This window comes from Chironomus tepperi, unplaced genomic scaffold (assembly GCF_022539635.2).
Source record: "Chironomus tepperi strain 1889 unplaced genomic scaffold, CSIRO-AGI_Ctep_v1 contig_298, whole genome shotgun sequence".
Lineage (NCBI taxonomy): Eukaryota > Metazoa > Arthropoda > Insecta > Diptera > Chironomidae > Chironomus > Chironomus tepperi.
This window is the reverse complement of record NW_027226420.1, coordinates 666,909-694,291: the sequence shown is the minus strand read 5'-3', so window position 1 is coordinate 694,291 and position 27,383 is coordinate 666,909. Positions and strand designations below refer to the sequence as shown.

Genomic DNA, 27,383 nt, shown 5'->3' with positions numbered 1-27,383 from the left:
TTAATATTAATAGATCCAATTCAAAATTTCATCAAATAAAGAGTTTAATGACCGTACATAATGTTTTCATGTCATTCAAGTATTTAATGAGGATGGAATTGACTAATGCATTGAATACAGCATAAATTGTATCATAAAAGGAACAATAATAAAAATTTGGAGATATGCATAAAAATACATGACAATTTGATTACATTGTTGACTAAATTGTGTAATAAAATTCTTTTTAATAGCTTAATATAAGTAACTAAAATATTCAATCATCAACGGCTGGGAAATTTTTGAAAATTGAAAAACTAACCGGTGCAGAAGTCGAACAAAACAAAAGGATGAAGAAAATTGAATTTTTATTAATTTTCGCTATTTCCCTTAGTTTAACCAATGCCAAATATCATAATAATGTATTTAGTGAAGAATTAGTCATTAAGGAACTTAACAATAATTTTGTAAATACGTATTTTCAATTCACAACCCAATGGAACTTTAAAACTAATGAAAATGATCGTAAGTAAATTGATAAAAAGTGAATTTTATGAATCATCCATTAATTACACTATATTTACAGTCTTACACACGGATTTGTTGTCACGATCAATATCTGAATTGTTTCTTCACTATGACATAATTGAGCTGCATGTAACATTATCAAATGGATTATGGAAACATGAATTTTGGGGATTTCCAGTTGAGTCTGCTGGATCTGGCGCTGAACTTTATGTCTGGTTTAAGAATCATTTATCCGAAGAAGAAATTAAGAGGCAATGGATAGAATTGAGTGAAGCATTATCAGGATTATTATGTGCATCCTTTAGTTTCGTTGAGGAAACAAATACAATCAGTCCACAATATTCATATCGTCCAACATCATCATGGAATATGCCATTAAATTCATCATTTATTCGTTATGCTGCACTTCCTCGCGAAGTTGTGTGTACTGAAAATTTAACACCTTGGAAGAAGCTATTGCCTTGTGATCCACAAGAAGGCTTTATGTCATTGCTTAATGCTCAGTATATTTACAGCACAAACTTTCATTCGTTAGGTATACATGTAAGGCAATTATGCGTGGATAAGTCCTGTTCAAATGCTATTCTTGAATCTAAGCAAACTGTGAATTTAGTCCACGATCTCAAATTATTTGGTGGAAGTGAATGGTCAATTCGAAAGCTTTTTGGACAAGGATTAAACGGTGCATGTTCAGTATCTAGTTCGAGTAAAATCTATCTTGATATCACCGATAAAGACTTTGAGATATCACCAAGGCCACAGAAAATAATTACATCAAAGAAAGGTGGAAGTGAAGCTACATATGGAGAATATGATGTGAAAAAATGGACTGGAACTGGCATTAGTAAAATGGTCAATATTGCTGTTATAAATAAAAAGAATAAAGCAATTCCCATTTCAAGTCCACCGCCTTTATATGCAAAAAGATTTTTACAAGGAACTGGAAAGGAAAGAGGAAAGATTGTGAATCAAATAACTAATACGCACTGGTCTAGTCTTAATTTAGTAGTCATGGAGAATTTCCCATGGTTCGTCCCTATTTATTTGCACACATTAAAGCTTCGTGTTGGAAATAAGGAGATTAAGGTGACAGATATAAAGTATAATCCAGGAGAACAAAGAAAGAGAGCATATCATCTGGAAGTTGCATTTACAATTCCTGCAAAATCGACTGTTGAAATGTCAATTGACTTTGACTACATCTTCTTGAGATGGCAGGAATATCCACCAGATGCAAATCACGGTCAATACATTCCATCATCTGTAATTTCAACTATGTTGCCAATTGCTCTTAACTATACAAGTTTGCCAATTGAGGCTAGTCTATATGCTGAAAGTTTTAATGCTACACGTTCCTCATACTTCTTGAGAATCCACACTGAAGCACTTTTGATTAACTTACCAACACCTGACTTCTCAATGCCATATAATGTAATATGTCTAGCTTGTACTGTTGTTGCATTAGCTTTTGGTCCATTGCACAATATGACAACTAAACGATTAGTACTTCAAAAGAAGGAGGAAGCAAAGAAGTCATTTTTAGCAAGACTTAAGGATAAATTATTCAAAAAGAAGGAAAAGCCTGAATAAATTTTTTGTGTTACTTCAAATTAATTCCAAAAAATTCAAAAAAATTGTGTTTATTTCACTAGCTTTAATATGTCCATACTTTTAAAACTTTATCTTTTCCACCACTTGCAACTTTTGATCCATCAACAGCCCAATCGACGGCAAACACTTCATCAGCATGACCTGGCAATTCTTGTGCCAATTTTTTCGTCTTTAAGCTCCAAACTTTCAATGTTGAATCTTTACTACTGCTTACTAGTAATCTTGAATCTGCTGACCATGCAACACAATATACGGCTTGAACGTGTCCTCTGAGAACTGTAATAAATCCTCCATCTGATGCTCTCCAAAGTCTTACTGACTTATCGAATGATGCTGAAGCAATTGTTCTATAAAGATTAGATTAATTTTTAATCTCAGGATATAATTAATCCAACCTTGCGACTTACCTGACATCCGGTGAATATTTGACATCATTAACAACATTTTGATGGCCAGTCATTCGAGTAATGCATTGTTTTTGATCAGACCGCCAAAGATAAAGTGTAAAATCATCAGAACAGGAAACAAATGATTCAATACCGTCTGGACATACTTTTTGATATCTATCAAGTGCCAATTTTTTCAACTCTTCCTTATTATCTTTGAGTTTTAATGCTTTCTTCTTGTCCATTAATGGATCAAATGGACCTGTTCTTAAGACATAATCTGTATTAAGTGCTAAACTATTCACCCAATGTGCATGACCTGAAAAAGTCTTGCACATAGTTCCATCATCAGCTCTATACATTTTACAGGTACGATCTTTTGATGATGTGAATATTAAGCCAGAACCACCCCAACGAACTGATGTAATTGCTCCTGTATGTCCAGAAAGAACTCTTACACAAGATCCTAATACAGTATCCCATATTCTTACATCATTATCATGTCCAGCACTGGCTAATCGACGACATTCAGGATTCATATGATAAGGTTCCCAACTTAAACAATTTATCCATTTTTTATGTCCACTCATTGTCTTTCCAATTTGTTTTCCTGTATCTGGATCCCATATTTTCAATTCACCAGATTTACATGCACTTGCAACTTTCTTAGAATCAGGTGACCATGACACTACCAATACCCAATTTTTATGTCCTGTACAAGTAAATTTTGGAGTTTCTGTTGTTAAATCCCACAAACGCAATGTTGTATCACCAGAGCCGCTAGCTAATTGTGTACTGTCAGGGCTAAAACTCAAAGCTACAACAGCTTCAGCATGACCAGGCATAGATGACGTACATCTTGTGACTGCTCTAACACGGAAAACTGCTTGCGGCTGATAAACAATATTTAGCACATTTTCTAAATCAACTGCTTTTGACACTATTGATTCCTTAAGATTCGTCTTGATCTCTTCATCATTGAGAAAGAATAAGTATGGTGTCTGTTCTTCCTGTAAATCATTAAACAACAATATTATTTCTGGATATTTCACAATGTTTTAAAAACTCACATTTTTAAGCAATGCATTACAAATTAATTCCAATTGTTTCGTATCTACATCAATTGGGAGGTCTATAACTGGAAGTTCTGTAGCTTCTGTGTTATTATCTGATGACACAAATCGTGCCTGAATGGTACTTATGTCTACTTCCATTTTTACAAAGAATTTAGTGCTGTTTGATTCAATTTACTTGTAAACAAAACACATGTGCCAATAATTTAAATTTTTGAATATCCGTTAAAAATAAATTTTTTTAAAGTTTATATTAAAGAAATGCATTAACAGTTGTCAGAATACAGTTGAATTCAGATTAGTTTTGCATAATTATGCGTAATGTTACTGAGTTTATTACTTAGTGCAGTGAAAAAATTTGATCAAAAATTAACGGCAAAAATATATTTGAAATTCCAGAAAAAAAATTCACAACAGTAAACAAGCATGCTTGTGAAAAATAATCTGAATATTGAATTATTAAGTTTTTAAGGATGTCGCGATTAATTGTGAAGAATCTACCAAAAGTAGTCAATGAACAGAAGCTAAGGAAGCTATTTGAGCAGAAGGGAACTGTTACTGATGTTCAGTTAAAGTATAAAGATGGAAAATTCAGACAATTTGGTTTCATTGGATATGAGAATGAAGGAAGTGCTCAGGAAGCGGTCAATTACTTTAATGACACATTCTTCGGTACCAGTAAAATAAAGGTTGAGGTATGTGCTACATTAGGCGATGAATCAAAGCCAAAATCATGGAGTAAATATGCAAAAGACAGCAAAGCTTTCATTAAGAAAAATGAAAAGTCTAAACAATCAGAAGATGAAGGTGCAGATGACGAGAAGGCCAAAATTAAAAAGATCGATGCAATCGTCAATGAGTATAAAGAAGATCCAGAGTTTCAAGAGTTTATGAGATCACATGCAAAAGATAAGTTAATATGGGAAAATGATGTTAATACAGGAACTAAAGATGAGGTGCATGACGAGCAGGAGGAGAAATCAGAAGATGATACTAAACTCGCCAATCAAGAAATCAGCGATGCTGAATATATGAAAAAATTAATGGGTACTTCAGATAAAACGGCCGAGCCAATTTCATTTGAGAAAAAGACCAAAACTTTAATTAAACTTTTTACAATTAAAGTACGGAATATTCCCAAGAAACTCAAACGTGAGGAACTCAAGAAATTCTTCAGACCATCAAAAGCTCATTCTGTAAGAATACCTAAAAATTCCAATTTTGGATATGTTGGATTTAAATTAGAAAGAGATATGAAAAGAGCTTTAAGTAAGGATAAAAGTTTCCTTAAAGGAAAGCAGATTCATGTCTATGAATTTACACATCAAAAAGAGGAATCGGAAGTGAAAACATCCAAAATTAACTCTCGATGGGAAGAACAGGAAGAGAAACTGAAAGGAGAAGAGGACATTTGTGAGTCAGGCAAGCTTTTCTTCAGAAATTTGCCATATACAGTCACAGAAGATGATGTCCAAACAGTTTTTGAAAAGTATGGCAATGTTGTAGAAGTAAATGTTCCAATAGATCAAGTAACTCGAAAAATTAAGGTAAATTCTCAATTCCATTAATTTATTCTTAGTGACTAATTTAAGTAATACTTCACAGGGTTTCGGGACAGTGACATTTTTGATGCCAGAAAATGCTGTACAAGCTTACAATGAATTAAATGGAACGATGTTTCATGGAAGAATGTTCCACTTGTTGCCTGGAAAATCAAACGATAAAGCGGAAGCAGACGAGAGTGATCCTAAAAATTTCAAGGATAAGAAACGAAAAGAATTGAAAAAGACAGCAACATCAGCACATAATTGGAATACTCTTTTCATGGGAACAAATGCAGTAGCTGAAATTATATCAAAAGTTTATGGAAAATCAAAAGAGGAAGTTTTAGAATCTTCAACTGGCGGTTCCGGTGCTGCTGTTAGATTAGCTTTAGGAGAAACTCAAGCAGTTTTGGATATGAAGACTTTCCTTGAGAAGCATGGTGTTCGATTAGAATCATTTGATGACGAAAAAGTAAAACGCTCAAAGACAATAATTCTTGTCAAGAACTTGCCAGCAAATACAGAACTTGAGGAAATTAAGTCGAAATTTGAGCCGTTTGGAGTTTTAGAAAAGGTCGTTATGCCTCCAAACAGTGTTACATGCTTAATTAAATTTGCTGATCCATCAGAAGCAAGAAAGTCATTTAAAAAATTGGCATATTCAAAATTTAAGCATGCTCCACTATATTTGGAATGGGCACCCGAAAATGTGTTTAGGGATAAAGATGAAGAAGTTGAAGAGAAAGACGACGAAGCTGAAAAAACTGAAGATACGAAAGAGACAACACAGACCGAAGAAAATAATAAGGAAGAGGAGAAAGAGGAAGACGACGATTCAGTTCCAGAACCAAACACAACACTTTTCATCAAAAACCTTAATAAAGATACAGTTGAGGAAACAATCCGTGAAATTTTCAAAACTGTTGGCGCAATTCATTCAGTTCAAATTGCTAAGAAGAAGAGTACAGACGATGAAAAGAAGTTGATTCCTTTGGGATACGGTTTTGTCCAATTTAAGCAAACTTCTTCAGCTGATAAAGCCTTAAAAACAATGCAGCATAAAGAAATTGATGGAATTAAAATAGAATTGAAACGTAGTGACCGAACACTTAATACCCCAGCACATGTGCCTAGAAAGAAGACAGACAATAAGAAGCAACAAGGATCAACGAAAATTATGGTCCGAAATATTCCATTTCAAGCTAATGCCAATGAAATTCGACAATTATTCCAAGTGTTTGGAGAACTTAAAGCTGTCAGATTGCCTAAAAAAGCAGGCGTGGATCAACATCGTGGTTTCGGTTTCATTGACTTTGTGACCAAAAGTGATGCTAAAAGTGCATATGAGGCTTTAGTTCACAGCACTCATTTGTACGGTCGTCGTTTAGTTCTTGAATGGGCAGCAACTGAAGAGGATGTATCAGAGATAAGAAAGAGAACTGCAAAGGATGTTAGTGGAGGAACTGAAGCAAAACGTAGCAAGAAGGCAATTTTGAAGGAAGAGGATTTCATAAAGCTAGATACTAATAATGATGATGAAATGGAAATTAATGACTAAGCAAATTCTAATGTATTAAAATTAAGGATTTATTAAAATACTTTTTATTTCACAAGAAATGACACAACTAACTTAATTTATTTATTTAATTCTCCTTCAGGCTCCCGTCTTGTTGAGCTTTGTTCGCTATTTTCTTGTAATGATGCACGCTGTAAGGCTTTTTGTATCATTTTTAGGTCTTGATCATTTGAAATACTAGATATTGTCGTCACATCAGATTCATTGCCATCTTTTTCATTGGAACCTTTATTAACCGGATGGGGATTAAGCGTTGGCGTCGAGTCTGAATTTGCAAGTGTTGGATCAAGGATATTCTTAAAGATGTTTGGATTAATTAAGGTATCCAAGTCATACTTCTTTAATAAATCATCAATAGCAAATTGAGAAGTTTCAGATGAACATCCTGTGACTTGACGTGTAGGCGCACTTGACTGTTCTTTTGATGTTGATGGTCGAGATTCAATGATTTTATTGAAATCTTCTTGCTGAACTCCCGTTTCCTGCAATAAATTATGTCCAAGGTCCTCTTCTTTCTTTAACCACGCAAAATCTTCTGGATTTTCTTCATTATCGTCCATATCATCGACTGCTGTATTTAAGTCTTTCTCAAATTCTTCGTCTGGGTCGAAATTTTCATCTCCAGTTACATCAAAAAGTCGTGCTCTTAATCTCTGCGTTATTTCATCAAGTTCTGTGAATTTTCTCTTTAATGTTCGTGATAATATGTTAGATCCGTCATTTGATGATTCATTGCTGCTGATATCAATACTTAATGGCTGCATCATTGGAACTAAAGGAGATGATGGGTTTCTAAATTTATTGACATCTTCTAGTGGCTTTAGACTAACTTTTATTTGACCATTTGACCGACCATTAAAGTCAATAACATTATAGTATCCCGACAGAATTGGCAATCCAGTCAATAAAGCACTCAAGTCTATTGCTGAAAATCCAATCACGGAATCCTCAAAAGGAGATGGTTCAATTTTTTGTGGATCATGTGATGGCTTCCTCCAAACTTTAATCACAAATTTCTTTTGTGGATTCTTCAAGACATCAAAAGGTACATAAACATCAAATGATTGGTTCCACTCCGGATTTGTACTTCTTACGACTTTTGTACAATAAACAATTCCTTCATGCGACTTTATTGTATTTTGTGGAAGTGATTTTTCATTCAAATGATCTGTTGTGGCTTCAAATGTTGCATACGTGTGTGGATCAAATTCAGCCTTTTGTGGCGGAGTTCCTTTATTTTTTCGCTTATTATTTCGGCATTTTTTGACAATAACTTTTGGAAGATTTGCTGCATGCTCAATTGTCACATTCATTTTTATGGAATCATTGTTTGATGTTGTTGAACTTATTGAAACGTCAGAATGTGAAGCTTGAGGTTGAAATAGTGATAAATCTGCTGGCGGAGGCTGTGAAAGAGCTTTTTGTAAAGTATCAAGTAAGTCGGATGTCTTCCTCAATTGTGGCTGTGAGTTTTGTGACACGACAGATGAATTTGATGAAACGGAAGGCGCAGAGAACTTTTGTTGGCAAACAGCTGTGCTTGGCTCCGGCAATTTCTGGGAAAGACTTTCAATAAAGGCAGTCAATTTACTTTTAATTTGAGCATTGGGATCATAAGGACTTGAGCCGTTATTTCGTGATTTTTCAGGTTCTTTTAATTCTTGTTTTTGTGGTGGCTGTAAGTTGTGTAAGTTCCTTGACAATTTCAAAAAATCAATTTGATTTTCACTTCCAATTGCCAAAAGAATCTTTGCCTGACAAAACAGCTCACTAGAAAGTGGAGTTACAAAATTGCACCAAGTGTCTGTGGATATAACAGGTAGCTTATTTGTACTTAAATGTTCAATCATCTCAATATCTTTAAATGCAATGTAAAATTGATGCAAAGAAACTCGCGTCGTTGCTATAAGTTTTTCTGACTTTTCATTCGTCTTCTCCCACAATTTCAGTTCCATAAAGTTGTTTTGAACCTTTTTCAAAAATTCACTGTCGAAAATTACGGCAAATTGCTGTGTAGAAGAAAACAGAACATTTAAATTGAGCCAAATAGAATTGTTATGTCTAAAAAATAATCACCTTTAAGTAGTTAAATATATTGCTGACAGAAACTTCGGTCATCTCTTGGCACTCATTCCAAAAACCATCGTAAGTAATGAAATATTCCAATTGCTGATCTTTTGAACTTTTTAATCCCTCAATAAACAAGATTCCTTGATAAACCTTCGCCTTTCGACTTCCCTCTTTAACTTCGACATCAACCATCTCTGTATCACGATGATCGTCATTGCTATTCTCTTTTCTCGAACCTTTAGATCTCATTTCATTCTCGTCAGTTTGCATACTTTTGTCGAAGTTTCTTTCTCCCATATTCTCACAATCATCGTTCGATGTACTTGGATGAGAAGTTATTTTCAGTCTTTGATGAGACAATAGTGATGTTGGTCGACGATATTCAGTACAAACACGATGATTCACAATGTTAAGATCTGTTAAAGAATTGATGAAAATAACGAACATTTAAAATTTGAATTTGAAAAATTGTTCGGTTTTAGAAGATATCGATTTAAACCATACAAATTATCGATGAAACTGTTGTAGAGTTTCAGTATCTTACCTTCGAAAAATTCATCAGCAATTTCAATTTTCAGAGTAACTGATCCAACTCGTATATCATGTTCATTGAATACAGGACACTTCTTGAAAAAGCTGCAATTATTTCTCAAAATTTCTTCTATTTTCACTCGAGAAAATCCAATGACCCGAAATGATGAGTAACTGATGTCAATTGCTTTCATACAAAATCCAAAATTTAGGTATGTCTGATTCAAATCATCCGACAGCTTAATATTCTTCCTAAGATCTTTTGCGAAGACTATTCCTATAGAAAAGTAAATAAAAATGTATTATCAGTTAGTGCTACATGTTAAGCATAAAAAATGAAAACAAACAACAATTTTGCGCCTTTTTTCAATGCCACACAAATGCTATGTATATACACAATTTTATCTAATAAGAACAAACTCGCGTTTTTTTTTGCAGCTGAATGAATTCCCTGTATCGCGAGTAAAAAACATCAATTAAGCTATGCATGAAGATGACGCAACGGGCAGTTTTGCTGCTGATAAGGAATTTTATCGCAAAACGATATTAAAGAGAACGGCTTATGATTCCTCTCAGTATGATTCTTCATCTTGTCAGCGAAGCATCGCATAATGACTCCAAAAATTTTAATTAAATTCACAATAGCATTCATAATTTTGTGCATTCGGGCAATTCATTGTCGACAGTGCGAAGAGGAGATTGTAGGATTTAAAAAATTGGGGGTGCATCGTAAGTAAGACACGATCGTATTGTGTTCGCAGACACAACAAACGATATTAAAGTTCAAGGCCATTTCCGCTTTCAATTAATGTTATTATGCAATTTTTAAGATTCGACAGATGTGCAAGGCAATCGCTACATAAAAGTATTTCATTTAGCTATGGATTTTGAGGCAAATTGGATGGACTCGAGGAGTTTTTGTAAGACATTCGACATGGATCTGGTGACATTTGATACAAGCTATGAATTTTCAAATTTTGTCAAATTTGCTATGGAAAAGTCAAGTTATTTTGATAAATGGACACATATAGGTAATATAGTATAATTAAGATGATTATTATGGATGAATAATTACAGTCACAACTACCATAATTAGGTGGAATTTCCAAATTTAACGGGAAGCGAAGAGAATGGTATTGGATAACAACAAACCGTCGAGTGACTTACTCAATGCAATTTGCCGTTGGTCAGGTAATTTTAATCAATTTTGTTAGACGTGCGCGTACATAAGAAAAAAGTTTCTATTTTAGCCAAACAATTATCTTGGGAGACAAAATTGCCTCGGTATATCAAAAGAAGAGAAGACATTCGAATTCCAAGATATTGACTGTCATGGGAGATTCGAAGAAAAATTCATATGTCAAAAGATTTGTCCAGGCTACTGATTAAAAATTGAAAATAAATGCATTTGTAATTCTTCTTATTGCTAATTTCAATGTCTCGTGATGTATGTTCATTCGTTCCAGGAAATTCATTCGTTCCAGGAAATTGTCATCAATAATGGGAATTTCGATTCATAAAAAATTGTATACTCAAAAAAGGAAATTTCCCCAGTTCTGATTCACAATATGCTTTTGTTTTTCAAAAATAATTGCAACATAAAAGCTTCGTGATATACAAAATATTTGTTAGTTTGCGAATATCTAACAAAGTGACGAGATGGAACCAAGAAGCTTAATTGTTACTTTTTACATTATTTTACAGTCATTCACGTGTAATTCAAGATTTATTGGATTTCAAAAATTAGGAAATTATTGTAAGTATGTCCTGACATCAGCACAAAAGTTCTTCATTAATTTCATCATGTGCTACATTCTAGACATTACAGATGAAAAAGGAAATCCTAATGAAAAATTGTACTACATAGCAATCAACTTCCGAGCAAATTGGATGAACTCAAAGAGCTTTTGCTCATCATATGGAATGAACTTAGTGAGCCTTGAAAGTGATCATGAAGCAAAGTATTTCATGAAAGCTTGTGAAAATAACTCAAATAGTTTTGAGGAAATAACTTTCATTGGTGCCACGTCTGAATTAATTGATGGCAATGAAAAGTGGTTTTTAACGACAACAGGAAAGGAAGTCAATTATAAATTGGAGCTTACCGAACCGAATAATACCGACAATAATCAATGTTTAGGCTTGTATAATTTAGATGGGAAATTCTCATACACGAAAGTTAATTGTAATGGATATGAGAAGAAAAAGTTTATATGCCAAAAAATGATCCTTAAATTGGAAAATTGGACAGACATTTTTGGGAGGTGAAAATTACTGACACTAATTAATTGTTGAGCCTTAATACACAGCTTTGCTTCGCACTAGTTAAAGCATGAATATATGACTTACTGTGAGACGGAATATCCGTAACAGGTGATAGAAAATTGAGATTTTCCTTTGATTTTCCAAACAGCTTCGATGTTAATGCACATTTATAAATAAATTTGGCATTTGTAAAATTGTTAAAATAGTGTTTTACATCCTCATATCCGATTTCGTTTAGTTCCAATACATTTATTAAAACTTTTAGACATTTTGATTCATCACGTTCTGAAACAGTCTTTGATGACACTTTAGTGCTATTAGCTCTAATTCCATCAATAAGACTTGGTGTCGGCGACAATTGAAGAAGATCACTCAAAATTCGATTTTCTTCAGAACTTGTCATTTGTTGCCCAGTTAAGTAATTAATTAACGTTAATTTTCCTATTCCTTCTGACAAATTGTTCTTATTTGACATGCAGATTTCCTTTTCACTGATTGATGAAGTCGTTGTTGATTTATTTGACTCGACGCGTTTATGATTAATTGATGTTTGTTTTTTCTTTTGTAGGAATGGCTTTTTGGGCTTACATTCTCTTATGCAAATTGCCTTTTTATTGCCAATACATGCAATACCATGCAAATTTTCTTTATTCTCCCCAACAGTTTCTTTTGATTTAATTGTTTTTATCGATTTTTGTGACTTCTGGATTTTTTTGCAGACGTCTTGCTCGGGGTTTGTTTTAAAGGATACTATAGGCTGTGTTACTGCCATCATTGTACTACAACTATCGTTCAATTTGACTTCAAATGAAAGCCTAATCTCTCCAAGTTTAAACTTTCGACAGCTAAAAATATCTACTGATACTTGACTGGATGATTTATTTTCTAGATTATACAATTCCTCGGGAATTTTCACTGACGATTTTCCTATTAAATCTGCTGTTTTTGCAGAGAAAATTTCAATTTGTATTGGTTCACAATTTTTTAAATACGATTTGAACAGCTGATGATTTGTACAGACTTTGTATGTTGCTGCTAAAATTGGACTACTGTTCTTTGTTATAGCTGTATACTTGAATCTTTTATTGTCTTCTGATTTTGTAATTTCAACTTTTTCAAACGTCCTGGATTTACTTTCTCCCCAAAATTTTATCGATATTTTCACTGTATTATAAGTTTTTGTAGTTGTCCACTTGATTTCATCAATAAATAATTCACAAAATCCATGCAATTTTCCAGAAACTGAAGGCGGCAACGAATAATAATTTTCACTTTTTTCACAAACAAAAGCAGACATTTTTCTCATAAATCATTATAAATTACACTCTTAATTCGCGTCATTTTTTTATCACTGTCTATTACAACATCTCATAAATGCAATTAAATACTTTATAATATTATATCCACAGTAGATTCCTAGGAAATTAATTATGTAGAGGAATTTCTTGTTTTGTTATTTTACGTTAAAAATTTAGCATAAATTTTAGGTTTCAACAAGAAAAGCTGTTGTCTGATTTCTGTCTGTATGTCAATTATTCGAAAAATGCGCAGCAATCCGAAGCACACTTGATTTCTTCTCACTTTTTGGATAAATTCATTAATTTCACTTAATATCAGTAGTTAAAGAAGTTAAAAGCCAAGATTTATCGTTAATTATCACAGCAGATAACAATTCAAAGAAGTCAACACAAAAAGAAATATAAAAACTTGTAATTTTTCCGTTACAAAAAAATTTGAAATTTGTCGAGGGAAAAGTGTTCAACAAAATTGCATCGCCCCCTTATTGGAATTTAAAATTTTTTTTTTCTTTGCTCGCTCGTCATATTTTAATTTATTTTGAGTCTAATAAGACATATTTCAGTATATTATTTTGTTATTCCTATCATTTAAGTTAATCGCAATCAAGTATTTATCGAGTGTATCAATTTGGTGCAATATAAACGGGATAAAAAATCAATTTAATTTTTGTGGACTTTGTTGTGAACTATTTTTAACATGAAAAAATTAGATTTTTAGTGGAAAAAGTAGTCTTAAAATAAATATATAATAGTGAAAATTATTGTGATTATCGCAGAGCATTAAAAACATTATAACTGCATGAAAGATAATGTATTAGTTATAAGAATATAAGAGAAAAAAAGAATATTTTATATAATATTTAAAGAAAAATCGTCACACAAACAATGAAAAAACAAGTGTACAACAATCATCAGTGAGAAATAGAATATATAATGATGAAAAATCTTATTGTAAGCTTATAAGAAGAAGATAATAAAAAAGTCAAGTTGGCATAATTTATTCACATCATAATAATTCGTTTAAAGAAATAAATAAGTAGCCAAAAAGTAAACAGTAGAAATTTTATGATAAATGTAAATTCGAGATTCGTGAATGACCAAAAACATACACACGGTGCTATTTAAAATATAACAACAACAACAAAAACAACAGCAATAAACATGAGCTGGCTTAGAAGTTCACCACTACGTCAAAGTTTTACTCGACGAACACAAGACATCACACAAACTGGAACTGACAGTAAAGCAGTATTTGACTCATTCTGTAAACATTGGCAACAGGTGAATGAGATCATAAGTCGTTCAGAGGTAAGAGACAAGCTGATAATATCATTAGTGATCAAATCGATGAAAAGAAAAAAAGCATACTTTACAGTTAGACACAAAACAATGTATGGCATTTACTGCTGCTCTCTTAGAAAATTAGTTCAATTTATTCCATTATAACATTTTTTTTTTGTGTTGTTCGTTTGGTTTCTTTAAACCATCACATTTCTCCAATCATTTTATATCCAATTTCTATCTGTTATTCACCAAGCCCCTAAAAAAACAGAGTTTCTTTCTCCTAAGCAAGTGAAAATTTTTATTGTACGGCTGAGTGAATCATAATTGATTTGTGTAAATTCTTTAATTCGTTTTTTTTTTTGTTATTGCGTTCAATGCAATGTGATACTATTGTTAAAAGTCAACTTGGCTTATCAATCTTGACTAGGTAATTTTCGTTAGCCTTTAAATTGTCTTTTTTTACACTTTCATCGTGTGCTCTTTTTTTCCGATTCCGTTGTGACTTCAATTATTAATGTTTCGCAGTGTTTCGCCTACGATAAAAAAAAAATTATCTAATTATTACTTTTTTATTCGTATTCATTGTAGAATCGTCAAACACAGCACGATGATGTTTTAGCCGTTGTGAATCATCTTGATCAAATGGTGACATTGTTACTTGTTGAACTACATAATTGTAATAAAATTACATTACCGAATGCACAGCAACCTCCAGCACCATGTTTAGAATTTATGTTAAGTGAGAACCTTTTGGATAGACTTTTTGAATGGAGTTTAAGTACCGGAAGATATTCAAACGGTGTTCGTTTAAAACAATTAAAGCTTTACGAATTGCTCGTTTCACATTCGCGACATCAATTGCTTGTTCATGAGCCATTCTTAAGGCCACTTTTGAAGCTTTTGGCATCATGTCAAAATGAAATATTCCCAGACGATGTGAGCAAGAGACTTGTTATACTTCTTAATCAACTTTGTGTTGTTTTGATGCAAAATGTACACTTGTTGGACTTATTCTTTTGCTCAACGCAACAACATGGTCAACAAATAAGTGGCGCAAATCAAACAAATTTCATCATTTTTTCGCTTCTCATTCCTTTTGTTCACTGTGACGGATCGATCGGACATCAAGCGAGAGACGCTCTATTACTTTGCATGTCATTATCGCAAAAGAATTCAAATATCGGAACATATATTGCAAATCATTCATCAATGTCGCCCGTCTTAGTAACTGGCTTATGCGGTCTCTATTCATCATTGCCGAATTCTATAGAAATTCAATCTATTGATTGGTTTCGCATAACGGCTGATGATGTTAATGAAATGCCTGAACTTACACTATTTATGAATTCTTTGGAATTTTGTAATGCTGTTGTTCAAGTTGCACATCCTTTAATTCGTGATCAGTTACTTGATTTCCTTTATCAAGGTTTTCTTGTTCCTGTTCTCGGACCTGCAATATTACAAGTAAGTTTTACATTTCCATAACTTTATATCTTCTTCTTTTTGTGTTTCCTTCCTACTACTTTAAGTATAATTCATTGTTAAATTTGTTTCTTTCATAAAATTGGATTTGTGAAACTTATTCATGTACATATGATGATTGGTGATGGCATAAAATCTCTTTTTTGTTAACATGTAATTATTTTATCTAATAGATTGATGTTTCTTTCTTTGAACAATCAAAGGAATTGGTGATTGGTGACTAATAATTAGTAATAATTGTTCAAACATCCATAAAATGCTGAACGCTTTCCCTAAAAAAAACCTATTAAAAGCAATCATTTATTGGTTTTTTTGAGATAATCTATAAAAAAAAACGTAAGCTTATCTCCTTTGTTTAATACACATCTTCTCCTCTACTTCTACATACATGCTTATAATTGCTTTTAAATCATACAAAAGTTAAAATGAATAATTTTACTAATCCAATTTTATTTTTTAATTTTCTCATCATTCGGAATTATTTACTTCCGAATAATAATTCTTCCTCTAAAAACACAAAAAATAATTTGAAAAAAAATTACAAAAACATGACAAAAAAATTGTGAAAAATAGAAACTTAAAGGAAGTCATTTGCAGACAAACATCGAGTCACAAATTGCTGCAATGGTTTATCTAGACTTGATACTTAGATCTGTGACTGAACCAGGGCTTTTGAAAATCATGATAAAGTTTCTGCTTGATGATGAGAAATTCGATGGCGAGAGGATATTGGACATATTAATCGATAGAATTAATTCGCATGATTCACGGGTAAGAGATGAATAATTTATTCAAATTGATTGTTTTTTACATAATGTCTAATTTTTCTCTTCCTTTATTTATTTTCCAACTAGTTATGTATGGTTACTCTTGCATTGTTCGATACAATATTGGGATTGTATAATGAACAGCTTATAATGGAATTAATTCTCAAGTATTTAATTGGAGCTCCACATATCCCAATAGCACAAAAGCATAAAATCAATAAGATTCATTCGTATGCAAAAACTGTTGACTATTTCCTAGAATTGGCACCCGAAGCAATGAAGAATTCAAATATGATAATAGCCGAGCATAAGTCGTTAGATTATCAACAACCCGCATCACTTCCAACTAATATTCAATCAACTAGTAATTCGATAAGTAGAACGATAGGTGCTAATTGGAATCATTTTGGACTTCATAATACGGGAGAATCACTTTATTCCAATTATCATGCATATCTTTATGATGCGCATCAGAAAATTAAACGGACAAAGCAATCATGCGATCAATGGACTGAAAATTACTTCTATAAGAGTCCCCAAAAAGAGAAACGTCTAAATGCTAAAATGCCAAATGAACAATTAGTACAAATGATTCAAAACTTTTTAACCGAATTTAGTATAGAGCCAAATACGACGACGACGACGACAATGATGACAGGTGAAGAAGCGACAAATAGCAATAACGTTTCAAGCTCAAGCAAACAGTTAGATATGGATAGTCTTCAATCTATCGGAGAAAGTAGCGGTTATGAAAGTATGAAATATCGTCCAGACGATGACGATGATCAATGTACCGACATCTCGCAGAAAAATCAGAGCCACATCTCCGACAGCAATCAAATTAGCACAACAATAAACAGCAATGTAACAGTAGTAAAAAACATCGAACCTTGGAGGATCTCACGATTTAAAGACGACCAAATAATTGAATTGGAATTGAGTGAGGATGCATTCTCACAAGGAACGGTTAGCTTAGGTAATTAAGCTTAATTTAAATACAATTATTATATTTGATGTGTTACTAATTATGAACATGTTATGTGTCATGTCGTGACAACTAATTAGGTCCCTTTTTGACATCCATCTGGAGTAAACTGCAGACATTTACGAGCAATTTGTTGTACGTTAATCTTCATTTGACAGGCTTAATTTCACACATTGCTTTATATCCATTACCTCTTGTACATTCAATTTTGCTCCGTCCGGATATACCAACAACGAGTGATATTCCATCATTTTATCAAGTGTTAAAGATTTTAAAGCAACAAATCGATGCCGAACTACCATTTACTGAAGACTCATTAGAGTTGATTGATATCGGTCGAACATTTTTAATTGATCGTGAATTTAAATTAATTAATGCCCGTAAGATTGCACTAGAATCATTAAAGACATCAGGCAAAGGAACAAGCACATCACAACAATCAACATCACAATCCGGCCACATTCAAGCATCACATTTACAAGCATATGATCCTTTTAAACGACAAGATGAGAAACGTAAATCATCTGGCAATTCGATCATGAATATTTTCCGACGAACACCAGCGACTCCATCATCATCATCACAAAATAATAATAGTAGCATTAATAGTGCAACTAATCAGGGTAAGTGAATCTGTTTGCCTTATGTCTATATACTTAACCTTTCCTTTACTCTCTATTTGGGAATTATAACTGCACCCAACACTAATCTTTAAAAAGTGATAAAGGAACTTTGTGTTTACAAATAAAAAAAATTTTTTAATTCATTTCAATACTCTATATACATATTACACAGCTCATACATCGGGTTTTGCACAAATCTATGGTTTTTTAGCCGGTAATTATCATGCAATTAAAGACTTCGTGAGAGAAATTTTTTTTCTTTCTTTTTCGCGTTATTTGATGTCTGCTAATTCAATTAGAGGTTGCAGAACATAAGAAAAAAAAAAAAATATTTTTTTTATGAAATGAATGAAAAAAGAAAGAAAGAAGAAGTATAGTAGTAATAATATAAAAAATTTGTTGTTATGAAAGCATGATGTGATGTGAGTTGCATGATTGGAAACAGCAAATAATAGTATCATAATGTCTTCAACCCAATTCAGTCTTTTTTATATATATATTTTTTTTCGTTACTGATAAATCTAACAAGTTTCATTAGCTGTGAGTCATTTTTGATGTAGTTGCTTTCTGCATGCGAAAAAAATAACTAATAATTTTTAATTTACTTATAAACTTTCTGTTTTCTATTATTTCGATTTGATGACTTTCAAATAATGATTTTTGATTAATAACAAGCATCGCCGATTTTAATGGATCTGAGCGAATTTGGCGCATTTTTCACGTCTAATGTAGGCTAATTTTACATGATTACATCTTAATTCATGAAATTAACTTTAATCCTCGGATTTATTTTTAAATCTCAAGATTTAAATTTCATCTTAATCCATTTTTAATGTCAAGCTCTTAGTTTGCCACCCAAAACGTGAGAAATGCGTTAAATGTAGGATATTAACAGCATTATGTTCAATTGATATGATTATTGACGTAATCTTACTAACCAATTACTAACTTATTGTTTTTATATCGTATATGTTCAATTCAGTTTGATTTCAAATTAACTTCTTTTTGTGTTTAGCTTTCTATTTTCTGTCCATTTATCATGAGATGTTATATTAATCTATGCTTTTTTATCCAAAATTGGCAAACAGGTATTGCGACGAATCTTCGAGATCAACCAAATTCTTTGGAATTGCAGCCCACGATGAATGATTCTAGTGCTTTAATATTAAATGTTAACGAAAGACATCGAGACTTAGCAATATCAGCTGTTGTAATGGATGAATTCTTAAAAGAATTATCAGCAATTTCGCAAGAAATGTCAATTGTGTTATTAAATGAAAACTTTATGCGTTGATTATTTTTATTATGTATTTATCACATAAACTGAATTTATATTTACATTGAATGATATTTTTCCCAGAACATTAATTCCTTCTTTTTCTCAAAGAATAATAAAATTTTGTATATTTTTCGAAACGAACTTTTATTTTTTGAATTCAATGCTTTGACACTGGAATCGTCAATTTTCAAAATATTCCAAGTGTTTCAACCTGATTATTTCTGTGTCCACATTTTTTTCAGAGAAAAGAATTTATTTTTAAGGTATTTTAATAAATAAAATACAAAATGAGTTCGAAAAGAGGTGATATGCAGAGAGTTCGAGCTCAAAAACATCAGAATAAGACGGTGTTTAAGAATGATTTGCACGATAATAGTGATAGAACTAAGAAACTCAATGCAATGTCCATCAATGAAGTTTGTAAACATTGCAGTGATGTGATCCAGTGGAAGATTAGATACAGAAAATACAAGGCCTTGACAAAACCCAGTACTTGCAACAAGTAATAATATTAATTGTTTTATAAATTATACTTAAAATTACTAATTATATCCTAAATATCTTCAGATGTAATCAACGAAATGTTAAGAAAGCTTATCATGTATTGTGTCGGGATTGTGCACTGAAATCAAAACAGTGTGCTAAATGTCTCAAAACAGAAGCAGATGGCGTTGAATTAATTCCACCAGAGCCAACTGATGCTGAAAAGCTTAAACTAGAAATTGAAATGAAACATTTGATCAAAAGTTTATCAGAAAGGAAACGCAGAACATTCCTAAGATTCATGAATGGCAAAAAGAAGAAGAAGACCAATGATGATGATGAGGAACCAACAGAAGAGGACGAAAAACCCAGAAAGAAGCCAACACGTGAGGAACTGCTTGATAAACTTGCGAAACTAAATGTTTCTGAAAAGGATGAAGATTTCTATGGCGACATTAACAGCAGTGGCGATGAATATGAAGATGATGATGATGATGATTGCGACGAATGGGTGTCAGATGATGAAACAGCATAACTTGTATTTAATTTTATTTACCTAAATTTTTTATTGAGTTGCTGAGATTTGCTCAGTGTTGCTCAGTTTTCTTGAAAATAAAACAAATAATAAACAAAACATTATTTATCGAAGTTTTATATTAATTCATCAGCAATCCTGCAATTTAATTGATAATATACAAGACCATTTAGTGGTTTAAGTTGGAATCAATTAAAAATGGATCGATCAGTTAAGCTAGAACATGAAAATTCATTAATTTATGCAATTGATAATTACACAGAATTAGAATTTCTTGATCGAAAGACAATTATAGTCATTGATAAGGACCGGTTTCTGGTATGCAAGCAGTTAATGCTTGAAAATGCTCCAGGTAAGTCAAACTACTATTTATTGCAAATATTAAGTACATCCACAATGATAATTTCTCATTTAGATGAAGATTATGCTGAATTTCTAAATATTCCAATTGAGAAAGTTCGGTATTTCAAGCATAAAATGCAAATCTTTGAGGATTCCATTAGAGCTAGAAGACGAGCAGCACGATTAAATGCTCAACGACGAAAAAAGATTAAACCAATTAAGAGAAAACGGGAAATTTCATCAGAGGAACGATTTAAGAAGGCTAGGGAATTAATTAGCAAGAATTACAGTACAAATCAGATATCGAAAATATTAAGGATTAGTGAACGGTCTGTAACAAGATTTAAGAAGAGAATTCGAGAAGAAAAGAAAAAATTAAAAGCTGAAGGCAAGATACAGACCAGTCCAAATGATCCAGACGATGAAAATTCATTCAAATATCTTTCACAAAATGAGAAAGTCAAACGTGCTAAGGAACTGTTTCAGAAGCGGCTAAAGATCCAAGATATTTCAGAAATACTTCAGATTAGTGAGCGAAGTGTACGACGATGGAAAGATCGCATTACAAAAATGGAACTAGACGAAAGTCTGTTGGAACCAATTAAATCAGAAAGTGTCTCGAAAGATGAAGATGTTAATAAAATTGACAGTGATGATAATGATACAGAAGACACAAAACCAAAACGTAAACGACGAGCTTATTTAGATCGTGAAAAGGTCCAATATGCAACAGAGCTAATAGAAAACGGACTAAGCAATAAAGAAATGTCGATGCTGTTGGAAATGTCAATAGCTTGTGTTCGAAAATTAAAGACCAAAATCTTGAATGGAACTGCCGAAGAATTAATTGATGATAGTGAGGAGCACTATAAACGAGTTAATAAATCACAAGATGACAAGGAAGAAGGAATTGATCCATTAAACGTTTTGCCTCAAATAGCCATGCCAACGATTTCGCAAAAAACTAGTTGCGAAAGGAAGCCAAAAGTTCCTCTTAGTGATAGAGACATGTACATTGTAAGACTCCTACGTGATAATGAAATTAGGACAATGGATATAGCAAAAATGATAGGTATTAGCGAACGGTCTGTGACTCGACTGTTGTCAAAATCACGAGACCTCGCAACTGTTGAGTATGACCAAGACATTTTGGAGGAAGTGGAACGGCTCATATCGTCCAAAGAAATGATTCTAAACGAAGTCGTCGACGAGCCAATTGCTGATGTTTCTGAAGAATCTAAAGAAAATATAGGATTAAGTTTACTAGCTATGAATGTTAAGGTAAGGTATAACGCATTTGTGTATGTAAAGTGTGTCTAATGACTGTTGTATTTGCAGACAAAGGATATAGCAAAAATGCTGGATGTTGGTGAGAAAATCGTACATAAATGGAAGTCAAAAATGATTAAGACCGAAATAAAGGAAGAGGATGCAGTTAAAGAATATGAAAATAATGATCTTAAAGTCAATGAATATGTTGTTGAATACCTAGAATAATGTAAATGAATTTTGGCACTAAATAAAAAGAATTTCTATATCATGGATAAATGCTGTTTATTTTCATTGCATAAGTTCTTATTACAAATTTGAGTATAATCCACACGATGGTTTTCTGAGTTGTTGGAATTAGGGTTTCCAAAAACGGGAATTTTCCCGGGAATTCCCGGGAACGGGAACGGGGATTCCCGTTCCCGATTCCCGAAATCTGACGGGAATATTCCCGAATTCCCGTTTCATATAAAAAACATTTTAACCAAACTTTTTTTGACTTAAAATTTTCAATTTTTGGAATTTTTTTCTGAAAAAATGTCTCTTAATTAATAAATTAAAAGTAATGTGTTTATATACATTATTCATTGTATATTTATTCAAGTTTTATCAATTTTTCTCAAAAAAAATTTCAAAAATTTGGAGCAAAAATTACCCGGGAATATTCCCGTTCCCGAAGGCCATTCCCGTTCCCGTTCCCGATTCCCGAAATTTCACGGGAACGGGAATTCTGGAAACCCTAGTTGGAATGTGTCCATGATCCAAGAGTTGGTAAACCTGTAATTGTACAATATCATTAGTGACCTAATATAATAGTGTCATATAACATATTTAAGTGATTTAATCAGCACAGAACAATCTACATTAGGAGTGCAAATTTGTACGTTTTGCTTAAGACCGCCCGATCGTGATATCATCATTTTAAATATGGTATAAATTACTTATTATTTAGAAGTTTGAAACTTACCTAAAATGTAGTTGGATATCCAGCATGATGAAAAAGAAGTTTGGAACCTATTGAAAAGAGAATTAGTATAGCAAACAAATTTGAGTGTTTTATCATGGACAATGTTGTTTATTTCTTAGCACAAGTTCTTAGTACATAATTTGTTTATGCTCTCAAGATGCAAGCTCCACCGGCAGCCTTAATTTTGTTTTCAGCTTTCTGTGAGAAATATTTAGCTTTAACAATAATTGGTTGTTTTGGAATATGTCCACGACCCAAAAGCTTGTAGTATCCCTAAAATTGTACAATATCATTAGTGATCTGATAAGTTAGTGTATGAATAACATAATTAAGTGATTAAATCAGAACAGAACAATCTACATTAGTAATGCAAATTTGTACGTTTTGCTTAAGACCGCCCGATCGTGATATCATCATTTTAATTATGCCTTAAACTGTTTATATTCAAGCATTTGAAACTTACGAATTGAACGATATCAATAACTGGAACTTTGTCGCCTTCCTTCTTTGCCTTTTCGTAGTTCTCTTGTCCAACAAGAGCCCATAGTTTATCGAGGTTTAATGTTGGGCAGAAATCATGATTACGATTAAGATGGAAGTTTCTCATACCGACTTTACCGAAGTATCCAGGATGGTACTTGTCGAAGTTTATTCTGTGGTGATGCATACCACCAGCATTACCGCGACCACCCGAATGCTTACGATGTTTGCCTGTAATTTGGATGTTACAAAAGCATTAAATACAATTCGTCAACATAACCTAAGATTTTTGTATGGGAAATTTTTTTAAAAATTTAATTATTTCAACTTACCAATTCTACCATGACCGTGGCTAACGTGTCCACGAAGTTTCCTGGTCTTCTTTCTCTTTATGAGTGACTGAAATTATGTAAAGCTTGAATTAGTTAGTTTTACTCATTTATTTCTCAACACTGACAACTTTATTTATTTTCCATTATTTATCGATAATTCTGCATAAATTCGAGCAGCATTCAATAAATTATGGTAAAGTCTATCACTAACTACAATATTTTGAACAATATTGCTTAATTAACTAACTAAATCTTGTGATTTTTAATAATTTTTAGAAATTATACGTACAACCATGTTTGCAGATTTCGATGAAAAGAACGATTTTATTGAGTGCGTTCAGTACGTTCGATGTTTTTTCCATGCAATGTTGATTCAAATTTTTAAAATACGTTAAGAAATGATCAAAATTTATCGAAAATTATAATTAATTAAATTTAACTTAGTCGCAATAGAACTTTACTTTGGAAAACACCCAACATTCAATAAAGAGTCTAATTATGAAGATTTTATTGTTATTGATCATATTTGCATCGGTTTATGGATATCCACAAAATGGAATTTATGTTGGCCTGAATCATATCAGCAAATTTAATGGAATATCAGGAGAAGGTGTTGAGTATACAAAGAATTATTACATCTCTCAATATCTCAAGACATCAGCACTAAATGCAAGAAGTGCCTGCAAGAGTTATTCCAAAGACATGGATTTGGTGTCATTTGAGACACGTGAAGAGTTTATGAGAATAAGAACCAAATTGAGTGCCGTAATTGGACAAAATCCAGTAATTGTTGGCGGATTTGCACATAAGTTAAATAATAAATTTGATTATTATTGGATATCATCATCAACGAAGATTGACTACACATATGATGCATCGAGAAGGGAGAATTGTTTAGCATTGCAAAATGAAGGTGCTATCGGATATATTCGTATAAATTGTGAAGGAAGTTATTTATTTATCTGTCAAGATGTAGAATATCAATATGCAAACTAGAATGAGTTCAAATGTTAAATAATTAAGTTTCTTTATTTCCATAAATTAAATAATTTTACAATTAAAATATTCTTTTTTTGTATGCTGTTGTTGCTTTAAATTCTAATGTGACTGATTTTGGTTCTATCGAAAGCATAAAATATGACATAATTAAGGTAGTAATTGAGAAATAAAGGTTTATTATAAAAAAATTAAAAAAATTGTAGGTAAAAGAAGTAAGAGTAATGAAAATTCGTAGAAAAAGTATGGCTTATGTTCTATAGATATTATGTATGGATTTATGAGGTATATTCAAAAATTGGCAAATTTTTGAGCTATTGTTTGTATATGGTAAAAAATTGTTCAACAAATAAAATCGTAATATTATCGAACACAACGGATATCTGTCCAAAATACTCATTGTCCTACTTTTCATGATTTTAATTTAATTGATGTCCAAAAAATGTCATTTAATTGAGTCCATGAAATGTAGGATAAAAAAATGAATTGAAGATGACACAATGATATATTTAGGACATAGATGTCCATTAGATATTCGATAATTCCCTGACTATTGCATTGTATATGGATGTGTATGTTGTGTATATGAAGAAAAAGACTATTGTAAATATGTGGTAATTTTTATGTTAAATCACTTCCTCATATCTCTCGGGCATCTTGTCCATATTTCTGAACAGTTTTTTTTCTAACCCTTGCATTTTCCTTAATTAACAACATGATTGTTGGAAAAGCACAAAAGAATTTTGTTCAGAAATATGAAGAAAATAATTAATGAGATAGAAAGGAATGCGATTGTAACTCGTTTAACCTGAAGATTATTTGCTATTGTACTGTGTGAATTATAAGTGAACTATGGAGGGATTTTTTGATTATGTTGCAGTACCAAATTCATGATGTTTTCAAATATACCATCATAAGAATGTATGAAAATGTTTTCGGATAGATGAAAATGTTATGTGTACTTTAACATGAGTGAGTCTCTTAATATCTAATATGTCTTATTAACTAATGATGAGTTCCAATTAAAATTTAAGCAACAAAATCCAATGGCCGGTTGAAGCCTCCTTTACGATTCATATATTGTCTGGGAAAAGAGAATCTCTCATTAGTATCTTGTATCCTTCAATAGAATCGCATATATGCTTACCTATATTTACGCTTTAAGATCACATGAACTTCTCCGGCATTATTACCATCTACCTTCTTTCCTTTTGTAGTTTCAAACCCACAGAAGCCCATGACTTTCATCATCTCAATTTCTTCGGGTGTTTTACCTTCTAAATCGGAAGCCGACACATTAATTGTTGAAATTTTGGATTTAGATGATGATGGATATGGTGAACGGTGCCTTCTTTCATACGAGCGAGATCTTGATCTGTTATAAAATTATAAATAAAATCTTATTAGTAAAGCAAGTAGTGACATTATGTTATACTTGGATCACGCAAAAAAATAGTTTGGAGAAGAAAAATCGTTAATACACTACACTAGAAAAAAACCATGTTAGTGAATTTTATGGACGCTATTGGTTGATTGTTGGATTTGAGGGCTTTTATTTAATTATTCACCTAGAGCGAGAACGACGACTATGTCTAATATCTTCTCTGCTTTCAGAACGTTTCCTTTTTTCACGTCGACTATGTCTATTATCCTCTTTACTTTCTGATCTCCTTTCACTCCTCTTCCTTTTTGATTTCTCTTTAGCTCGCTTACGTCTCACAGGACTGACTGATCTCGACCGTGATCTCCCCATTGTTATAGAAATCTGTGAATTATCAATATATAAACTGGATTACATTTTTATACTATTATAGAATAAATGTGGGAAAATTCGCGAAAATGTATAAACGTTTAGGAAAATCATGAAAATAAGATGTAAATCGATAGAAATTGAATAAGCTTAATAAATGAATGAAGATCAATACACTACCACTCACATTTTAGGCACTAATAACAATATATATGTCCACCAAACTCCACTAAATAATCGAGAAATTGCGGTTCCAAAACTGATTGTTTTCTACAAATTTACAAACTAAATTTTTTTACTGAACGCACTCAAATTTGAAAATATCACGTAACCGTTTTTTTAAAATTTGAAATTCTTTTAAAAAGTTTATTTACATTTTGTGAGACAAATTATTGCGCAATTTAACCTTTTTTACTGTAACTAAATATTTTAAGTGTATTAAAGTAGTAAGAGCAATTGCATAACGTCAAAGGCTGTTGGAAAAACATTAAAGATTGACAATAACAAGGCTACAAGGGAAATTATTTTCTACAAGGGTTTTTTATAAAAACTTGGGCGTAAAAGTAAAATTCATAAATTAATTTTATCAGTGTTTTAAGTTTATTTCTTGAGAAAAACTAACGAAAAAAGTTGCATGACGACGGATATAATTGGATAAGATCAAAATTGTAAGTAAATAGATGAAAATTTGTGTGAAAAAATGCATTTTAAAAAAAGTACTCGGTTTAATGCTTTGATTTATCGAAAAATGATGTCACCGTGAGAAAAGCTGAGAGGAAAAATCACTTTTTTTTCTTATTGATAACGTGATTACAATCTATCTATAATATTTCAATTGACAAGACTTTCTGAAGTATATGTTAAATAATATATACATCAATTTTATCTATCCTACACTTGATAATTTTTTTATTAGACTTTATCGAATTTATTATTTATTTTTCTTCT

At 32.0% G+C, this 27,383-nt stretch overlaps 9 protein-coding genes and 1 long non-coding RNA gene across 13 annotated transcripts; 6 read left to right on the top strand and 4 right to left on the bottom strand.

Moving 5' to 3' along the window:
• The first annotated feature begins 286 nt into the window (after nucleotides 1-286).
• On the top strand, nucleotides 287-2,121 carry PIG-T (phosphatidylinositol glycan anchor biosynthesis class T). The gene is made up of 2 exons (XM_070642614.1): nucleotides 287-504; nucleotides 566-2,121. Exons 1-2 carry the CDS (start codon nucleotides 330-332, stop codon nucleotides 2,095-2,097), a joined length of 1,707 nt encoding a protein of 568 aa, XP_070498715.1. The 5' UTR covers nucleotides 287-329; the 3' UTR covers nucleotides 2,098-2,121.
• Nucleotides 2,118-3,764, bottom strand: Nle (notchless protein homolog 1). The gene is made up of 3 exons (XM_070642616.1): nucleotides 3,575-3,764; nucleotides 2,526-3,514; nucleotides 2,118-2,465 (listed from the first exon to the last, which is right to left on the bottom strand). Exons 1-3 carry the CDS (start codon nucleotides 3,716-3,718, stop codon nucleotides 2,162-2,164), a joined length of 1,437 nt encoding a protein of 478 aa, XP_070498717.1. The 5' UTR covers nucleotides 3,719-3,764; the 3' UTR covers nucleotides 2,118-2,161.
• Nucleotides 3,765-3,997: 233 nt separating this feature from the next.
• On the top strand, nucleotides 3,998-6,738 carry LOC139092151 (probable RNA-binding protein 19). Its single transcript, XM_070642461.1, has 2 exons — nucleotides 3,998-5,124; nucleotides 5,183-6,738. Exons 1-2 carry the CDS (start codon nucleotides 4,051-4,053, stop codon nucleotides 6,677-6,679), a joined length of 2,571 nt encoding a protein of 856 aa, XP_070498562.1. The 5' UTR covers nucleotides 3,998-4,050; the 3' UTR covers nucleotides 6,680-6,738.
• On the bottom strand, nucleotides 6,685-13,020 carry LOC139092150 (uncharacterized). Its single transcript, XM_070642460.1, has 4 exons — nucleotides 11,648-13,020; nucleotides 9,312-9,575; nucleotides 8,774-9,183; nucleotides 6,685-8,706 (listed from the first exon to the last, which is right to left on the bottom strand). Exons 1-4 carry the CDS (start codon nucleotides 12,867-12,869, stop codon nucleotides 6,757-6,759), a joined length of 3,846 nt encoding a protein of 1,281 aa, XP_070498561.1. The 5' UTR covers nucleotides 12,870-13,020; the 3' UTR covers nucleotides 6,685-6,756.
• LOC139092152 (uncharacterized) lies at nucleotides 9,807-10,728 on the top strand. The gene is made up of 4 exons (XR_011544574.1): nucleotides 9,807-10,027; nucleotides 10,129-10,329; nucleotides 10,395-10,489; nucleotides 10,549-10,728. It is a non-coding gene; the product is annotated as an uncharacterized lncRNA (long non-coding RNA).
• A 396-nt stretch (nucleotides 13,021-13,416) lies between the features above and the next one.
• On the top strand, nucleotides 13,417-19,422 carry LOC139092236 (FHIP family protein AGAP011705). Of its 3 annotated transcripts, none has more exons than XM_070642562.1 (7): nucleotides 13,417-14,169; nucleotides 14,734-15,609; nucleotides 16,201-16,398; nucleotides 16,482-17,370; nucleotides 17,460-18,002; nucleotides 18,175-18,216; nucleotides 19,091-19,422. In XM_070642562.1, the coding sequence occupies exons 1-7, from the start codon at nucleotides 14,023-14,025 to the stop codon at nucleotides 19,294-19,296; spliced, it is 2,901 nt and encodes a 966-aa protein (XP_070498663.1). In that variant the 5' UTR covers nucleotides 13,417-14,022; the 3' UTR covers nucleotides 19,297-19,422. The 3 variants fall into 3 exon arrangements, with proteins under 3 accessions (XP_070498663.1, XP_070498664.1, XP_070498665.1); XM_070642563.1 differs by having other exon boundaries at nucleotides 13,418-14,169; nucleotides 16,225-16,398; XM_070642564.1 differs by lacking the exon at nucleotides 18,175-18,216 and having other exon boundaries at nucleotides 13,420-14,169.
• A 64-nt stretch (nucleotides 19,423-19,486) lies between these two features.
• LOC139092229 (uncharacterized protein C9orf85 homolog) lies at nucleotides 19,487-20,403 on the top strand. Its single transcript, XM_070642553.1, has 2 exons — nucleotides 19,487-19,783; nucleotides 19,849-20,403. The coding sequence occupies exons 1-2, from the start codon at nucleotides 19,569-19,571 to the stop codon at nucleotides 20,297-20,299; spliced, it is 666 nt and encodes a 221-aa protein (XP_070498654.1). The 5' UTR covers nucleotides 19,487-19,568; the 3' UTR covers nucleotides 20,300-20,403.
• On the top strand, nucleotides 20,371-22,189 carry LOC139092228 (chromosome partition protein Smc-like). Its single transcript, XM_070642552.1, has 3 exons — nucleotides 20,371-20,651; nucleotides 20,715-21,922; nucleotides 21,980-22,189. Exons 1-3 carry the CDS (start codon nucleotides 20,498-20,500, stop codon nucleotides 22,136-22,138), a joined length of 1,521 nt encoding a protein of 506 aa, XP_070498653.1. The 5' UTR covers nucleotides 20,371-20,497; the 3' UTR covers nucleotides 22,139-22,189.
• A 773-nt stretch (nucleotides 22,190-22,962) lies between these two features.
• RpL27A (ribosomal protein L27A) lies at nucleotides 22,963-24,040 on the bottom strand. The gene is made up of 4 exons (XM_070642555.1): nucleotides 23,979-24,040; nucleotides 23,690-23,756; nucleotides 23,341-23,588; nucleotides 22,963-23,150 (listed from the first exon to the last, which is right to left on the bottom strand). The coding sequence occupies exons 1-4, from the start codon at nucleotides 23,982-23,984 to the stop codon at nucleotides 23,022-23,024; spliced, it is 450 nt and encodes a 149-aa protein (XP_070498656.1). The 5' UTR covers nucleotides 23,985-24,040; the 3' UTR covers nucleotides 22,963-23,021.
• Nucleotides 24,041-24,756: 716 nt separating this feature from the next.
• ytr (U4/U6.U5 small nuclear ribonucleoprotein 27 kDa protein yantar) lies at nucleotides 24,757-26,759 on the bottom strand. 2 transcript variants are annotated; one of them, XM_070642457.1, is made up of 4 exons: nucleotides 26,623-26,701; nucleotides 26,254-26,472; nucleotides 25,833-26,060; nucleotides 24,757-25,769 (listed from the first exon to the last, which is right to left on the bottom strand). In XM_070642457.1, the coding sequence occupies exons 2-4, from the start codon at nucleotides 26,436-26,438 to the stop codon at nucleotides 25,715-25,717; spliced, it is 468 nt and encodes a 155-aa protein (XP_070498558.1). In that variant the 5' UTR covers nucleotides 26,439-26,472; nucleotides 26,623-26,701; the 3' UTR covers nucleotides 24,757-25,714. The 2 variants fall into 2 exon arrangements, with proteins under 2 accessions (XP_070498558.1, XP_070498557.1); XM_070642456.1 differs by having other exon boundaries at nucleotides 24,759-25,769; nucleotides 26,254-26,450; nucleotides 26,623-26,759.
• Nucleotides 26,760-27,383: the final 624 nt, after the last annotated feature.

Excerpts from the sequence above, each read along its gene's own strand:
- PIG-T (XM_070642614.1), top strand. The coding sequence starts at position 330 with ATGAAGAAAATTGAATTTTTATTAATTTTCGCTATTTCCCTTAGTTTA. Across the intron at positions 505-565 it reads TAAAACTAATGAAAATGATC|TCTTACACACGGATTTGTTG; the intron begins GTAAGTAAATTG and ends CTATATTTACAG.
- Nle (XM_070642616.1), bottom strand. The coding sequence starts at position 3,718 with ATGGAAGTAGACATAAGTACCATTCAGGCACGATTTGTGTCATCAGAT. Across the intron at positions 3,515-3,574 it reads GTAATGCATTGCTTAAAAAT|GAAGAACAGACACCATACTT; the intron begins GTGAGTTTTTAA and ends AATGATTTACAG. Across the intron at positions 2,466-2,525 it reads AAATATTCACCGGATGTCAG|AACAATTGCTTCAGCATCAT; the intron begins GTAAGTCGCAAG and ends TAATCTTTATAG.
- LOC139092151 (XM_070642461.1), top strand. The coding sequence starts at position 4,051 with ATGTCGCGATTAATTGTGAAGAATCTACCAAAAGTAGTCAATGAACAG. Across the intron at positions 5,125-5,182 it reads AAGTAACTCGAAAAATTAAG|GGTTTCGGGACAGTGACATT; the intron begins GTAAATTCTCAA and ends AATACTTCACAG.
- LOC139092150 (XM_070642460.1), bottom strand. The coding sequence starts at position 12,869 with ATGAGAAAAATGTCTGCTTTTGTTTGTGAAAAAAGTGAAAATTATTAT. Across the intron at positions 9,576-11,647 it reads TACGGATATTCCGTCTCACA|GAATAGTCTTCGCAAAAGAT; the intron begins GTAAGTCATATA and ends ACTTTTCTATAG. Across the intron at positions 9,184-9,311 it reads TGCTGATGAATTTTTCGAAG|ATCTTAACATTGTGAATCAT; the intron begins GTAAGATACTGA and ends ATTCTTTAACAG.
- LOC139092236 (XM_070642562.1), top strand. The coding sequence starts at position 14,023 with ATGAGCTGGCTTAGAAGTTCACCACTACGTCAAAGTTTTACTCGACGA. Across the intron at positions 14,170-14,733 it reads AGATCATAAGTCGTTCAGAG|AATCGTCAAACACAGCACGA; the intron begins GTAAGAGACAAG and ends TATTCATTGTAG. Across the intron at positions 18,003-18,174 it reads TAATAGTGCAACTAATCAGG|CTCATACATCGGGTTTTGCA; the intron begins GTAAGTGAATCT and ends CATATTACACAG.
- LOC139092229 (XM_070642553.1), top strand. The coding sequence starts at position 19,569 with ATGAGTTCGAAAAGAGGTGATATGCAGAGAGTTCGAGCTCAAAAACAT. Across the intron at positions 19,784-19,848 it reads AAACCCAGTACTTGCAACAA|ATGTAATCAACGAAATGTTA; the intron begins GTAATAATATTA and ends AAATATCTTCAG.
- LOC139092228 (XM_070642552.1), top strand. The coding sequence starts at position 20,498 with ATGGATCGATCAGTTAAGCTAGAACATGAAAATTCATTAATTTATGCA. Across the intron at positions 20,652-20,714 it reads AATGCTTGAAAATGCTCCAG|ATGAAGATTATGCTGAATTT; the intron begins GTAAGTCAAACT and ends TTTCTCATTTAG. Across the intron at positions 21,923-21,979 it reads TACTAGCTATGAATGTTAAG|ACAAAGGATATAGCAAAAAT; the intron begins GTAAGGTATAAC and ends TTGTATTTGCAG.
- RpL27A (XM_070642555.1), bottom strand. Across the intron at positions 23,589-23,689 it reads CCACGGTCATGGTAGAATTG|GCAAACATCGTAAGCATTCG; the intron begins GTAAGTTGAAAT and ends TCCAAATTACAG. Across the intron at positions 23,151-23,340 it reads TTATTGATATCGTTCAATTC|GGATACTACAAGCTTTTGGG; the intron begins GTAAGTTTCAAA and ends GTACAATTTTAG.
- ytr (XM_070642456.1), bottom strand. The coding sequence starts at position 26,438 with ATGGGGAGATCACGGTCGAGATCAGTCAGTCCTGTGAGACGTAAGCGA. Across the intron at positions 26,061-26,253 it reads AGTCGTCGTTCTCGCTCTAG|ATCAAGATCTCGCTCGTATG; the intron begins GTGAATAATTAA and ends ATTTTATAACAG. Across the intron at positions 25,770-25,832 it reads ATCTTAAAGCGTAAATATAG|ACAATATATGAATCGTAAAG; the intron begins GTAAGCATATAT and ends CTCTTTTCCCAG.